The sequence below is a fragment of the Giraffa tippelskirchi genome, chromosome X (genome assembly GCF_054371585.1).
Source record: "Giraffa tippelskirchi isolate mGirTip1 chromosome X, T2T-mGirTip1v1.2.pri, whole genome shotgun sequence".
Lineage (NCBI taxonomy): Eukaryota > Metazoa > Chordata > Mammalia > Artiodactyla > Giraffidae > Giraffa > Giraffa tippelskirchi.
The window spans coordinates 106,231,993-106,248,966 of record NC_137289.1 but is presented as its reverse complement, the minus strand read 5'-3'; the positions used below and the strand labels follow the sequence as shown (position 1 = coordinate 106,248,966).

Below are 16,974 nucleotides of genomic sequence, written 5' to 3'. Positions count from 1 at the left end.
TTCATAACTTTCAAACTAAATATTCTTGTAAATCCTTATTTTATTCTACTCTATTGAGGTGAAATCTTACTTGTAGATCATTACGCCTGAGAGGGAAACACCTATGTAGAATGAGTAACAGAGGGCAGATACTTTCTTGTGGAATTTGAAGAGGACAGTTCTAACAATCATGAATACATTTTCGAGCTTACCACAGCTCTCTTTCTCTTGATTGCTGAGAAAGGAAATAAGAGGGAGAGTGACCAGTGTCCTGCTTTGCACAGGACTGAGGAATTTCCCCAGACTCAGAACTATGAAGGCTAAAAGGTTTGTCACTCTAATGGAAGGCATGTTCTTTATTTAGAGACATTACACCATTATAGTTCAGTTGATGTGGATAGTTTATTTTTAACTATATAACTTCATAACTACTCCATAACCGTGATAATAAAGGCTGGTGTCTCACAGAGCACTCTCAAATATAGACTACTCACTTTGGGTACACATTATTACTATATAAACACCAGACTCTTTATCATCTTTGTAAAACTTACTTCTCTTTGGATTTTTTAATATCATCACCTATTTAGGTAAGCCACAGACTTGACTATTTTTTGAAATCTTCCATGTTACTTTGTCATACTACAAAGGTCAGAAGGTTTTAGAAAGTTAAGTGAGCTTGTAAAGTCTGTAAGAGATTTCTGTTTCATTGCACAGTTCACTTATGCATTAAAAAAAAATACTTGCTGCTTCTAGAGCCTTTAAGAGGGGTTAATTGCACTTTGTGTTTTGAAAAGTAGAATCATGGTGATGAGAGATTTACACAATTGCCCCTTGGGATAAAATTGTTTCTTCTAGATTTAATTAATTCTAAAAATAATGTCTTAATTTCTGAATAAAGTTTAATTTCAGCACCTTTTATGGCAATATTTGTTAAATTTCTACCTCTAATTGAGACTTGCCAAGTGGAGCTTTTTCTTCTCTGTATGGTTATGTTCCACTTTGAAGAGGACTTTTAAGAATTTAAATATAAATTGGTTTTCACACCACAAAAGATGATACTGGATTTAGTAACTTCTGAGATATGAAAGCCCTTGTTGAGCCTGGAGGAACTTTGGAATGGAAATAGAATGCTGCCTTACTGCTGCTAATCTTTTCTTCTATGTCACCTTTCTTAGAGGAGTAAAAAGATGGGGGCAGGGCGGGGGGGGAGATGAACATATATTTTCCATCTCTTCCTCATTCTCTTAACTTGCATACCTGTCTCCCTCTAATGATGTAGTCAGGTGAGATTTGGACTAGAACTCTCAAAGAGAGCTGTGTTGAAAAAGGGGACTAGGAAATAAGAAAACCACTCAACAGATATAGGTAAAGGGAGAGGATATTTATATCTGTAGAACTTTTATTATTATTATGTACTTTTCACCAAAAGTTGATTTTCATCTTTTAAAAATGATATTTTTTTTGTCTCATCTCTGCTTATGATATTTAGTGATTATGTATGAAGAGGGCAGTACTTTTGGTCCAAAAATGTTTGATTTTAAATTTCATTATATATTTTCTTTGGGGCTTTATGCATATTTACTTCAGCTATTCTCAGGTGCTGCTCTAGGGAGCAGGTGTCAAAATCCTTTGTTAATCCCAGAACTGAATAAAAAAGTACCTTTCCGGGCCTTGCCCCAGGCTCACTGAATATAACCTCAGGGATCTCTATTTTTAACGAGCATCTCAGGTGAATCTTACAGTTATGGAAGTCAGTGTGAGAGTTAAGTTTATGATACCAGTGAGAACTTGATGATAGCTATAGATCTTATTTTTAAAGATCCAGATATATATTATGCATATAATTTTGAAACGCTCCCAGACTCCTTGAAATCCAACTATGAAATCCAGGTAGATCGAACATTTTAAAAAAACGATTTGTCATTGGAGGATCAAAATCATTATTTAAGTAAGCTAGAATCCAGCTTTGATTCCTGATTCACTGTTGCTTTCATTGAATCATTCATATTCTGGTGGTATAGTATCAGGAAGAGCTGAAAATAAAAGCTGGAATATGTAGATTTTTTATTTTCAAGAGGTACTTGTTAATGTTGGTATTCTTTATTATTCTTGCTTTCCAAGTGGTTTGACCTTTAAAAATTTTTTTTTGAAGAACTGATAGAGAAATGCAACTTATTGTCTATGACATCTTTGTAAACATTAGTAAGAAATATGTAATGAAATATATAACTAAAAAGTATTTTTCATTGTTGTTTTAATCAAATACTGACTTTCTTTTTTGAGTTTTAACTCAGGTTTTAAATACCATGTTGTGAAATGTATAGATTATAAAAGTTATATTTTATATCTGTTTAATGTTGCCATTTGAACTTTGTTCAGTAGACTTACTTGCTACAGATTTTAATGTTGATTTTAATGATTACATTGACAAAATTTAGTAATGACAAATAATGAAACCATGTAGTTTCTTATCATGTTCTTGTATGCTTGTATATTTTATTAAGAATAAGTTATGTTCTGAAATTACTTAAATCTATGCAGCAGAGATAGTGTTTATATTTTACGTTTTATATTCTTAAATTTATCCAAACACTACTGTAATACAGTTGTTGACTTATTTTCTCATCTTTGCAGTTCAGTTTCACATTGCCCATTTATATGAAACCCAGGTAAGTGTTTTAACTTAGCTTACTTTGAAACACTCATATCATATTAAGTGGAATCAGATACACAGATAATTTAATGGAGTTCTGGGCATTGCTTCTTACCTAATACTCATTAAATGTGGTCAAGATTTTGCATTCATGTTACAGTTATTATACAGAGTTCTTGTTGTGTACAAAGAACCCATTAAACTCAAACTATCTGCAGCCTTAAATGGCTGTATTTGAGAAGCTTTCTCATATTCTTGATGTGAAATGCCTAGGTTTCTTTTCAGAATGTTATAGATGGTTGTTATAATGCATTGTTCTTAGTTTCACTTTTTCTTAAGATTGAAATATCCCTTTCATATATCACCATTTGAAAAGCATATTAGTAATCTCTTGATGTCATTACCAGTACTTTTATGGCTGCTATATTTAATTTTTTTTTGGCTGTGCTGCAGGGCATGTCGGATCTTAGTTCCCTGACCAGGGATGGAACCTGTGCCCCCCGCAGTGGAAGTACAGAGTCTTAATCACTGGGCCACCAGGGAAGCCCTGGCTGCTATATTTAAAAAGCTATTTTAGAACATATTTTTATATATGGCAGAAATTGCTAAGTTACATGATAAAGGGTATAACACATAAAACATTTAGTCTAGGTAAGCAGTGGCATGGGCTTCCCTAGTAGCTCAGCTGGTAAAGAATCCACCTGCAATGCAGGAGACCCAGGTTCAATTCCTGGGTGGGAAGATCCCCCGGAGAAGGAATAGGCTACCCACTCCAGTATTCTTGGACTTCCCTGGTGGCTCAGTCCGTAAAGAGTTGGCCTGCAATGCAGGAGACCTGGGTTCGATTCCTGAGTTGGGAAGATCCCCTGAAGAAGGGATAGGCTACCCACTCCAGTAGTCTTGCCTGGAAAATTCTGTGGACAGAGGAGCCTGATAAGCTATAGTCCATGGGACTGCAAAGAGTTGTACGCGACTGAGCGACTAAGCACAGCACGGGCAGTGGTATGAGGCTAAATATTAGGTAATCATAGTTTGCTGCTGTTGTGCTGTGCTGAGTCATGTCTGATTCTTTGTAACCCCATGGACTGTAGCCCACCAGGTTCCTCTGTCCATGAGATTTTCCAGACAGAAATATTAGAGTGGGCTGCCATTTCCTGCTGTAATCATAGTTTACCCAGAATATAATTTTTATAACAGCTTTTTAGGAAAATAAAATGCCGTTACATTTCTAGTTAATTTCTAAGGTCTGTTTTGTTTCAGAGCCACCATGAGGTGGTCCAAAAAAAATTAACATCTGATTGCTGGACACCTCCATCTGCTGTGGTCTCTCCCCCCACTCTCCTTGAGCACACGCATGCAGGTGTGTGTATGTCTACTGAGTCAGAATTGATGCACACTCAGGTTTGGATAAATCTAAGGATTTTATCCAGCTTGAGAGGGTGCATTTGAGAATCATGTGCATGTTGTGGAGCAGAGTCTTTACCTGCCAGTGCTAATCACTGCCTCCTTGTCAACTGCTGAATCAGTAAAGGCCCCAGGGTGAAAGCAGCTATAGAAATAAGCTGCTTCTCCAAAGTTCTTTCTCTGGAGTCTTAGCTCCGTTTTCATTGCCTCAAGAGATCTCTGCTGCCTTCTAAAGGATGAACTCTGATTTTCTTCCCCAGCTTTCATAGCTCTTAGTGAGATTTCCCTCATCTGTCATTAGGTAAAACATGTTATCTAACCATTCTTTTTAATGAGTGTTTTTTGGCCTTAGATGGAATTCTGTTTTATTATTTTATATGACCACTTTAAAATTTACATTCCATTGTCCTCTGGTTTTCATTGTTTCTGGTGAGTTGTCTGTTGGTATTAATTGTTTTGAATCTTATGAAGGTAATGTGGGGACAGGGCCCTTCCCCCACTGATTCTTTCATTTGATAAATTTTAGTGCCCGTTAAGATTACACAAAACAAAACCAAAAAAATTCGTGCTAGGCAGAGTATGTAATTATTAGATGATAGGAAGCTGACACTATAAGCATATGAAAGGATTGAAAAATCTCTACTTCAGTGCTTATAACAAGGATTTTTATTTTCAGGTAAAAAATTAAGGAAAACAAAAAGACTTACCTACCTATCTGAATTGTACAATGTGATGATTTGATATATGTATGATTTCCCCCCACTGAGTTATTAATACACCCATCACCTCACATCTTCAAAGTGGAGCATTGAGAACATTTAGTTCCCTTCACAAACTTCAGTTGTACAATACATTGTTATCGGCAATAGTCATCACATTATATGTTAGATCCTCAGACCTTATTTATCTTATAAATAAAAGTTTGTACCCTTTTACCAACCTCTTCCTGTTTCTTCCATCTCACCTCCTGGCGACCTTTGCAAATCCCCTCTTCTATAAGATCAAGCCCCCACGTCATCCCTTTTTAAAAAGAATCCACACATATGTGATACTGTATAGCATTTATCTTTCATTATCTGGTTTTTTTCACTTAACATAATTCCCTCCAGATTTATCCATGCTGGCACAAATGACAAGATTTCCTTCTATTTTTAAGGGTGAAATACCATTCCATTGTATTTATATACCACATTTTCTCGATCCCATCTGTAGACAGACACTTAAGTTGTTTCCATCCTTGTCATTGTTCAGTCACTCAGTTGTATCAGACTCTTTGTGACACCAAGGACTGCAGCACTCCAGGCTTCCCTGTCCTTCACCATCTCCTGGAGTTTGCACAAACTCATGTCCATTGAGTTTATGATGCCGTCCAACCATCTCATCCTCTGTTGCTCCCTTCTCCTCTTTCCTTCAATCTTTTCCAACGAGTCGGCTCTTCGCATCAGGTGGTCCAAGTGTTGGAGCTTCAGCTTCAGCTTCAGCATCAGTCCTTCCAATGAATATTCAGGGTTGATTTCCTTTAGGATGGACTGTTTTGGTCTCCTTGCAGTCCAAGGGACTCTCAAGCACCACAATTTGAAAGCATCAATTTTTTGGTGCCAGAGTTCATTATGGTCCAACTCTCACACATCTGGACGTGACTACTGGAAAAACCGTAGCTTTGACTATACAGACCTTTGTTGGGAAAGTGAGGTCTCTGTTTTTAATTACACTGTCTACGTTTGTCATAGCTTTCCTTCCAAGGAACAAACATCTTTTAATTATTACAATTTACTCTTAGATATTTATATCATTTATTTAATTTATCTTTCTCATTTTATTAGCTGAGACCATTTTTTTTTATTAGCTCAGAACCATTTTTTCCTAATAGTAATAATAGTATTAATGGCTTTCATTTCTTTTTCTTGATTATTTATGAAATGACTTGAATAGGTCACCATCTAAATTCTAAATAAACTTAAAGATTAAAGGTAAAGGATTTCTCTTTTAATTTTGTTATTAGTGTTACTTATTTTTGAATAGATAATCCAAAATGAAAGTGCCTGAAAGAATACACAGTGAAGTATCCTACTCACTCTTTTTCCCTGGCCATCTAGTCCCCTGTCAAAAGCTACCAACTACTGCTATCAGTGTTTTTATATCTTTCCAGAGAAACTTGTTTTATATATAAGCAAATCTGTATGTATGTTTGCACATATTTTATTTTATTGAAATAATAGCCCATTATGTATGTTCTCTCTTGATCTTGTTTAAATTGGTTTATTTTTTAAACTTAGTATTTTGTTTTGGAAATCATTCCTTATTAATACATGTTGATCTGTATTACATCCCTTTGCAGAGATGTACTGTAACTAATTTAACTATTCTCCCATGAGAGAAAGTTATAAATAATGTTATTATGAATAACACTGTTGGTAAGAATTACTAGTTTCATTGTTAACCTTGCCTTCTAACTATCCAGCCATAGTTATTACTGAAACACTATAGACTGGTTTCATTTATGCATATTATAGAAGTCCAAAAATTCTAATGAAACAAAAATTTAAGCTCACATTTAAGGATGCAGTAAGTATGTCCTTGTTACCTAAGGTTTATTCCATGAATTCAAGGTTAGTTTAGTGTAAGGAAATATGTTAACAAAACAAAAATCAATGCAAGGAAAACAATATTGTGAGGAAGAAAGATTTTTTAAAAAGAAATTAATAGTATTAAAAGAGAAAAATGGTAGATCTAATTAAATGAAGTCAAAATCTTTTTATTCTAGAAAAAATTAACAAAATAGATAAATCACAGACTATCTTGATTAAGTGGACAAATAAGATAAACCACAGATACACAAAACAAGATGACCATGGATACAGAAGAAATTAGAATAATCATATGAGACTACTTAGCAGACCTCTATGTGAATGGATTTCAAAACTTAAATGAAGTAGACTATTTCCCAGGGAAGTACAGACTAGCAAAATTGACCTCATTAGAGTTGAAAAGTTATAAAAAGCCATTTTTCATAAAAAGAGAAAAGTAATGCCATGCAGAAAGTACCATGCCCAGTTGGTTTTACAGGGGAATTCTACCATATCTTCAAAGACCAGATAATTCTAGTACTCTGAAGGTTGTTCCAGAGCATTAGAAAAGGAGAAAAGTCTAATTTCTTTCTCCTTTTTTTGAACAGGATAGTCGGGGGCTTATAAATAGCTTTCTGTCTGACCTTGAGAGACATGGGTTTGATCATAAAGTCCTTTCTGCACTTAGTGATTCTATTGTGTATTTTTGAGTTATAATAGAAACAAAAGTCTGATTCTAAAAATCAGTTATGGACCATAGTTCTTTGATGTCTTTTTTATTTTATTGTGAAATATACATGACATAAATTTTACCGTTTTAGCCATTTGTTAAACCATTTGTTCAATGGCATTAAGTACATTCACTTTATTGTGCAGCTATCACCACTGTCCATCTCTAGAACTTCATCATCTTCCCAAGCTGAACCTCTGTACCCAATAAAGAATAATTCCTTATTCCTCCCTCCCTACAGCCCCTAGCAACCACTATTCTACTTTTTGTCTCTATGAGTTTGACTATTCTAGGTACCTCATGTAAGTGGAATGGTACAGTATTTGTCTTTTTGTGTCTGGCTTATTTCGCTTAGCATAATGTCTTTAAGGTTTGTGTATACTATAGTATGTGCCAGAATTCCATTCCTTTTTAAGGCTGAGTATCCATTCATCTGTCAGTTGATATCCAGCTTTGGCTGTTATGAATATTGCTGCTATGAACATGAGTGTGCAAATATCTGTTTTTGTTCCAGCTTTCATTTTTTCTTTCTTTTCTTTTGATATATACTCCGAAGTAGAATTACTGGGTCATACGGTAGTTCTGTTCAATTTTTGAAGAACTTTCACACTATTTTCCCTCATTCCTTTTTGAAGAAAGTATATGTAACATTGATACTTAAACCTGATACAGTACAAAAAAGAATGAATGTACACACTGTTACCACTGATGAATGTTGGTATAAAAATACTAAATAAAATATTGGCAAACAATCTATTACCTCATTAAACAAATACACTATGAGCAAGTGGTATTCATTCAGAGAATACAAAGTTGATTGAATATTAGGAAATATGTTAATATCATGCCTTGTAATAATAGAGCTAAAGGTAAAAGCAAATCATCATCATAGATGCTAGAGACAAAAGAACTGTACACAAATCTTCCACTACAGTTACTTTCTCACAGGGATATGGATAGAAATTCTGTGACTTTTATGTAAATATTCAGTTCAGTTGCTCAGTCGTGTCCAACTCTTTGCGACCCCATGGACTGCGACACGCCAGCCTTCCCTATCCATCACCAACTCCCCGAACTTACTCAAACTCATGTCCATCAAGTCAGTGATACCATCCAACCATCTCATCCTCTGTCGTCCCCTTCTCCTCCCGCCTTCAATCTTGCCCAACATCAGGGTCTTTTCAAATGAGTCAGTTCTTCACATCAGGTGACCAAAGTATTAAGAGTTTCAGCATCAGGACTGATTTCCCTTAGGATTGACTGATTGGATCTCCTTTCTGTCCAAGGGACTCTCAAGAGTCTTCTCCAACACCACAGTTCAAAAGCATCAATTCTTTGGCTCTCAGCTTTCTTTATAGTCCAACTCTCACATCCACACATGACTACTGGAAAAACCATAGCTTTGACTAGACAGACCTTTGTTGGCAAAGTAATGTCTCTGCTTTTTAATATGCTGTCTAGGTTGGTCATAGCTTTTCTTCCAAGGAGCAATCGTCTTTAATTTCATGGCTGCAGTCACCATCTGCAGGGATTTTGGAGCCCCCCAAAATAAAGTCTCTGTTTCCACTGTTTGCCCATCTATTTGCCATGAAGCGATGGGACTGGATGCCATGATCTTAGTTTTCTGAATGTTGAGCTTTAAGCCAACTTCTTCACTCTCCTCTTTCACTTCATCAAAAGGCTCTTTAGTTCTTTGCTTTCACCTGTAAGGGTGGTGTCATCTGCATATCTGAGGTTATTGATATTTCTCCCAGGAATCTTGATTCCAGCTTGTGCTTCATCCAGCCCAGCATTTCGCATGATGTACTCTGCATATAAGTTAAATAAGCAGGGTAACAATATACAGCCTTGATGTACTTCTTTCCCAATTTGTAACCAGTCTGTTGTTCGATGTCCAGTTCTAACTGTTGCTTCTTGACCTGCATACAGATTTCTCAAGAGGCAAGTCAAGTGGTCTGGTATTCCCATCTCTTGAAGAATTTTCTAGTTTGTTGTGATCCACACAGTCAAAGGCTTTGGTGTAGTCAAGAAAGCAGAAGTAGATGTTTTTCTGGAACTCTCTTGCTTTTTTGATGATCCAGCGGATGCTGGCAATTTGATCTCTGGTTCCTCTGCCTTTTGTAAATCCAGCTTGAACATCTGGAAGTTCACGGTTCACGTACTGTTGAAGCCTGGCTTGGAGAGTTTTGAGCATCATTTTGCTAGCATGTGAGATGAGTGCAGTTGTGCGGTAGTTTGAACATTCTTTGGCATTGCCTTTCTTTGAGATTGGAATGAAAACTGACCTTTTCCACTCCTGTGACCACTGCTGTTTTCCAAATTTGCTGGCATATTGAGTGCAGCACTTTCACAGCATCATCTTTTAGGATTTGAAGTAGCTCAACTGGAATTCCATCACCTCCACTAGCTTCGTTCATATTGTTGCTTCCTAAGGCCCACTTAACTTCTCATTCCAGGATGTCTGGCTCTAGGGTCATGAAGATCTTTTTTGTATAGTTTTTCTGTGTATTCTTGCCACTTCTTAATGTCTTCTGCTTCTGTTAGGTTCATACCATTTCTGTCCTTTATTGTGCCCATCTTTGCATGAAATGTTCCCTTGATATCTCTGATTTTCTTGAAGAGATTTCTAGTCTTTCCCATTCTATTATTTTTCTCTATTACTTTGCATTGATCACTGAAGAAGGCTTTCTTATATCTCCTTGCTATTCTTTGGAACTCGGCATTCAAATGGGTATATCTTTCCTTTTCTGCTTTCCCTTTCGCTTCTCTGCTTTTCTCAGCTATTTGTAAGGCCTCCTTAGACAACCATTTGGCCTTTTTGCATTTGTTTTTCTTGGGAGTGGTCTTGATCACTACCTCTTGTACAATGTCTTGAACCTCAGTCCATAGTTCTTCAGGCACTCTGTCTACCAGATATAATCCCTTGAATCTATTTGTCACTTCCACTGTATAGTCGTAAGGGATTTGATTTAGGTCATACCTGAATGGTCTAGTGGTTTTCCCTACTTTCTTCAATTTAAGTCTGAATTTGGCAATGAGGATATTTGCTTATCCCTAAGTAAATGTATTGTGAATAATAAGGACTAGATTTTCACTGTCAGAGAACTTACAGGTAAGAAAAGAAGAAAGGCTAGACTGAACTCTGTGTTATTGGATTGGAATTGGAGTAAAAACTAAATATACGGTTATTTACGGAAATTGAGAGTTGAATAGAAATAGATACAGATGGAAGAGTATGTATATGTGTATGCCTTGTGTATACATGAATATATTTCCCAGCTCTGTTTACTGTGAGTGCCTAGAAGCAAGGCCTCCCTCCACAGCAGTGAATGTTCTAGCATCCAGATCTTTGTTTCTAAATTTGATTCTTCAGTAAAAGAAATCAAGAATTCTTGGGGAGAAGTGTGTGATTCCAGAGCTTAGGGAGGGAACCTACAAGATGATCCCTGGAATATTTCGTGGTGCCAAAAAGTAAGGGATTGCTCAAAAAATGATGAGCCATGTTAAAAGATTCAGGAGCCAGCTTGAGGGGAATAGGGTTTCTAATCACTGAATCAGACACAAGTTTAGGAACAAATAATTATAATAATGGTGTACAGTACAGAATAAAATATATTAGCTCATATTGCTATAAATGAATAATTGAATAAATGCAGTAAGGGGACACCTGTTTCTTCCTGTGGAATTTTAATTAATGTATGAGGAATGATGAATATCTTTCCACAAGGTACTTACTAGTTTGAGAGGTACGTTCTTCAAAATAATCAGCTAGTACTTTAAATATCAAGGTAATGAAAAGTCAGAGACTGAGTGTCTGTCTCGGGTTAGAGGATGGTAAAGACACATGCTAACTGAACACAGTGTGGGATCTTGAATTAGATCCTGGACCAGAAAAGTGAGACAATTGGCGAAATTGGAATAAATTTTATAGACAAATAGTATTTTATCAGCATTAAATCTGTCAGTCTTCTCATTTTTTAAAAAGCTTTTTATTGTTACATCATCCTGATATGTCCTTTATCATTATGAAATATTCCTCTTTATCTCTGGCAGTGCTCTGTCTTGAAGCCTTTTTAATGTGATCTGAATCTAATCACTTCAGCTTTCTAATGTTTAGAGTTTACATCGTATGTTTTCCATCCTTTTATTTCAGTCTGTTTGAGTCCTTATAGGAAAAAGTGCATATCTTACAATTCTTATATTTATGGCTTTCTTTCACTTTTGTAATCTGTTCTGGAAGTCTGTATTGTTCTTTGTTTGAATATCTATTCCATTTATATTTAATTTTATTACTGATATGATTGCATAAAGTTGGCTGTCATTCTTGTTGTATCCTTTGTATTTTGTGGTTTTTCTCTGGCTGTTTTCAGGGTTCTTTTTACATTTGGTTCTTAAGTATCTGACTATGATGTACTTAGGTATTGGGTTTTCCTTTATATTTTTATCAGTGTTTTTCGTGGTCTATTGGATATGGGATTTAATGTCATCAGTTCTGAAAAGTTCTCAGCCATTATATTGTCCATATTTTCTCTGCCCCATTCTTTCTGTCCTTCTTGGACTCCTGTTGTGGGTATGGTAGATAGTTTGTTATTGTCTTGTATATCTTGGATGGCATTTTTTTTCCTTCTCTTTTGTCTGTTTTGCTTCAGTCTAGATAACTTTCTGCCAACCTCTTTTCAATTTGTTGGTTTTTCTAAAGTCTTTAATCTGCTAGTCAGTCCTTCAGCGACTTTTTTCTTTTTTAAAAATTTCAAATTTGTATTTTTCAGTTCGAGAATTTGCTTTTGTTTCTCTTTTAATTTCTTTTTCTGTACTTTGATTTTTTCTTTTGTCCATTCCTTATTAGATTGTTTTCTTTTTCATTTGTGAACTTCATTAAAATAGCTCCTTTAAAATTATTTGCAAATTGCAACATCTAAGTCATTTCATGGCTGATTTTCATTGATTTCTTTTTCGTTTGAACATGAGTAAAAATTTCCTGATTCTTACAAGCCTGGTAATTTTATCCTGTGTATCACGAATAATATGGTGTGAACAGTGACTTTGTTATATTTTTCTGAAGTTGATTTTTTGTTTTATTAGGCAGTTTCAACTTTGCTCAAGTCACACACTAAACTTTGTCATCCCTGTGGTAGACAGCAGCTAAATCTCTCTTTCTTTAGTTCTTTTAGGCTGCTGGACCTCTGTTGTGTTCCTGTGTAGTTCAGTGGTCAACGAGGAATTTGAACAGTTTAATTGCAGAAGTTGGTATTCTTTCTCTTTTCTGCGATTGTTTCTTCTTCACTCACTTTTAGCTCTTGTGATAGCTTCAAAGTCTTTCCTCTTATTTTTCAAGCTAGTAAGATTGCCGATTTCTGTTTGAGGTCTAGCCAACCAGATACCAGTTGGGGCCTGCCTTCAGGTCAACATCCTGGAAAAATAGGGTTACTCAACCAGTGCCATTCTATTCCTCTAAGTCTTAACTTCTCTGCTTTTGCCTAATTTTGGTTTCTTTTCAGTGCTTTCTGATAGATAGTTGACTTTTATATTTTATCCAGAATTTAATGCTGTCTGTGAAATGTTACAGCAGCATTACCAGAGGCAAAACTTTACTAAATAGCTTTATACATAAACTCATATTGCTTTTGTATGCTACTTAACAATCGCTACTTAATGTTCTGCTGTAAACATCCATCATATGTTACATTTCCACTCACCTAGTGACATAGAGCTAGTTGTCCATCTCCTTGATACCACAAATAGTACCATTTACAATATTACCTATGAGAAGGTTCCTTTGGTGTATAGATATATCCCAAGAATGAGATGTTTAGATTGTAGCATATTTACACACCTAGTTCCATGAGTAAATCCCCTTCAGCAAGGCATGAGTATTTCCCTTTATATCCCCACAATGCTAAGAACTACCCAACTTTATGTTTGCCAGTCTAATTGATAGAAGCTAATATTTCATTTAAATTTGCATTTTTTGATTTCTCAAGGTTTATACTTTACATGTTTTTCACCTTTTACATGTTGGTTTATATGTCCATTGCCTATTTTTCTCCTTTGTGTTTCGAGTCAGATCCTTCCTCCTGATTTGTGTGTTTTGTGCCAAGTCGAATAAATTTTTTCCCATCTCAAGGAAATATTATCCATTTTCTTCTTTTAGTTATAAACTTCTGCATTTCATATTTAGGTCTTTAATGTGGTGCCAGTTTTGTATATAGTATGAGGTAGAAATCAAACTTGGTTTCTCAGTATGGTCCATAAAGTTTTTCAACTATGATGGTTTATTATTATTAATATTATCATTATTACTAGTGTTTGGAAGTATGTTTTAGCATTTGTTGAGGTAATTCCAGAAGGTGGTCTTCCTAAAATATAAATTTGATTATATTGCTTGAACTCATTTCAGTGGTAGCCCATTGTCTTAGGATATAGTCTACAGTCTTTTAACATGGTTTAGGAAGGTCTTTGTGAAGTTGTCTGCTTGTCTCTGCATTTTCTGCCCAATGTGCTAGTACTCTAAGCTTATCTGCTTCTGGGAAATAACTGTACAATATTGTTACTGTACACAGTACAGTATGTTTTGTTTTCATATCTGTATTCTTGCCTGTAGTTCCAGCAGTTTCTGTTATGTGTTAGGTGTTCAATAAATACTTAACCAGTTGAAGGAACTGAGTTGAATAACTTGATTCTTATCCTTCACTAACTAATTTACTTTTTCAGATGAGATTAATGTTTAAAGGGAAGTCATATACCTGATGAATAAAAGTTTATGTTTTATTCATAAAATATTTAAAAGGTTTATTATGATAAAGTAAAAGTTTTATTATGATGAATAAAAGTTTAATAACTATTAATCTCAATGGACGTTCTTGCAATTTTTCCCCGTGTTGACATACTGTATTCATAGAGCTCCTTATTTCCATAGTTCTTTGTCTCATTTAATACTAAAAAGAACTCTAGATAGAAAGATCAAGCATTACATCTATTGTATGGATGTTGAATCATAGTTCAAGTGATTTGCCCGAGGCTCACACAGCTAGTTTTATGTCTCTACTTTTTTGGGGAGAAAGGTTTGTTTGCTCAACCAGCTATGTCCTATCAGTGATATGAATGAAAACCACTTCAATCTATTGTTCTGCCAAGTGTTTTCTAAAAATAATATTTATGAAGTTTTCTTTTGTTGACTTTCCCCCTTTTGGAGGGGTTGGGAGGAATTGTCTTCAGCTTTCGGACTGTAGCAATAATGGGTTTCAGTCATATTAGTACTTTTGGGGTGAGAACTGTGGGTAAATGGTTTCATTTAGAGTTTTGCCTATGAAATCTTAAATATTATAAACATCATTAGACAATAGTTATGAGGAGTATGTCTTTAAAATCATGTATGTATTATAATTTTTTCCTAGGATATATTATATACCAGTGATTGTATCTTTTAAACTTAGATTTCATTGGCTTTTTGTACTTAGTTTTATAACAACAGTTTTGACATGTGCTCTATTTGTTCATATTAAGTTGCTTTGGAGCTTGGTATTTCTAGGCAAACAGGTGATGCACTTTGAAGTAGAATATTTTGCTAGGTTCATTTGTGTTATTAAATAAAGTTGACATCGTTTATGTTATTAAATAGGTTCAGATAATTTTCTTTTCAACTATTAAGGTTTGGCAAATTCTTAAAGGTTCTTTTTTTATTGTTGAGTATCTCATGTAACTTATTAAATACTAAACTGAGGTGAAAAGCAAAATGGTTGTATGGGTACAGAATGGTTTTGGAAGGGTATCGATTGTTCACCCTCTTGATCTTGTAACTGACTGGGAGCTGTGGCTCAATACTGCTGCCCAGCATTACAAGAGAGTATCATATCACATATCACTGCTGCTGCTGCTGCTGCTAAGTCACTTCAGTCGTGTCCGACCCTGTGCGACCCCACAGTTGGCAGCCCACCAGGCTCCGCCATCCCTGGGATTCTCCAGGCAAGAATACTGGAGTGGGTTGCCATTTCATTCTCCAGTGCATGAAAGGGAAAGTGAAAGTGAAGACGCTCAGTCGTGTCACTAGCCTAGGGAAAGATCAAAATTTGAAATAAGGTTTCTGTTGATTACATAATGATGCTGTCTCTCATCCTTTGGTTTCAACTTGAAGTACGCAAAGAAAGAAAGAAAAGAAAGTGAAGTCATTCAGTTGTGTCCGACTCTTTGTGGCCCCATGGACTGTAGCCTACCAGGTTCCTCCGTCCATAGAATTTTCCAGGCAAGAGTACTGGAGTGGGTTGCCATTTCCTTTTCCAGGGGATCTTCCCAACCCAGGGATCGGACCCAGGTCTCCCACATTGCGGGCAAACACTTTACCATCTGAGCCACCTGGGAAGCCCTGAGAAGGACTCAAAGGTCATTTTTTAATGATACTTCATTGTATTGAATGTTTTACTGGTGTTAGATACTCTGAAACATGACCTATTAACCATAACTGTCTAGAGTTAGAGGAACATTCAGTAATGCACTTTCATCTTTCAGTTGATTTTTTAAAATATGCTGAAATATCAATATTGTATAAGACTTAACATGAGCTAATTCTTTAAAGATGTTAATTTATTTTCTTTAAATCTTTTTTCCCTGCTTTTTAGAGGAAGTATCATTCTGCAAAGGAAGCTTATGAACAACTTTTGCAGACAGAAAACCTTTCTGCACAAGTAAAAGCAACTGTCTTACAACAGTTGGGTATGTAATAATATTCACTTAGTGTGTTATAAGTACATTGAAAGTGAAGTCGCTCAGTCGTGTCCTACTCTTTGCGACCCCATGGACTGTAGCCCACCGGACTCCTCCATCCATGGAATTTTCTAGGCAAGAGTACTGGAGTGGGTTGCCATTTCCTTCTCCAGGGGATCTTCCTGACCTGGGGATCGAACCCACGTCTCCCGCACTGTAGGCAGACACTTGACCGTCTGAGCCACCAGGGAATCCCTTATAAGTACGTTGCTTTATGTTTTTTACATGTCACTGATGGTAAATACTTGGCTTACGTATCCTATTTCTTTTCCTTCCTTTTCCAAAGTTGATAGAATTTATCTGAACTCATCGTATTTCCACCTTCTGCTGAGTATTGTCTATCTCACAGTCAATCTTATTACAGTTCTTTAGTGTAACTTTTCTTTTAAATGCTCAAAATTATACACTGGTACTTACCCATGAGTGAGGGGGATTGAATGCTTTCTTTGTGCCAGATACCATTAGTACTCAATGAAGTTAAGTGATTTACCTAAAGTCTCTTAGTGATTGGTGAGCTTGCTTTCATAGTTCTGTCAGTAATACTAACTAAAACATCTTTATGTAAGAAATGTGGAACATCTCAAGTATAGATTCTCTACACATGCAGTTCTGTTGTAATGTTGAAGATGAAGGAATATAGTCATTAGCATGACTTTTTAATGTAATTTTAAAATTATTTAAGCTTAAATTCTGTCACTTCATGATACTAATGCATACTGTGATCAGTTATACAAAATAAAAACATCGCTTTCATATAAAACTTTCATTTTTTAATTTTGTCTTCAATCTCTGGTTAGAATTTCCATGAGTTATCCATATTTTTAAAAATTATAGTCAAGTATTTGTTTTTAATGATTACATGCAGAGTTTAAATAATGTGA

At 35.5% G+C, this 16,974-nt stretch overlaps 1 protein-coding gene across 18 annotated transcripts in view; it reads left to right on the top strand.

The window, feature by feature from the left end:
* KDM6A (lysine demethylase 6A) overlaps positions 1 to 16,974 on the top strand; it is a 181,540-nt gene that overhangs the window by 105,319 nt on the left and 59,247 nt on the right. For 14 of the 18 annotated variants that reach the window (XM_081566393.1, XM_081566394.1, XM_081566390.1 and 11 more), the window contains 2 exons: positions 2,617 to 2,651; positions 15,949 to 16,042. In XM_081566393.1, the coding sequence (XP_081422519.1) occupies positions 2,617 to 2,651; positions 15,949 to 16,042 (129 nt within the window). The remainder of the gene's footprint in view (positions 1 to 2,616; positions 2,652 to 15,948; positions 16,043 to 16,974) is intronic. The other 4 variants (XM_081566399.1, XM_081566395.1, XM_081566396.1 and 1 more) reach the window with 1 other exon arrangement.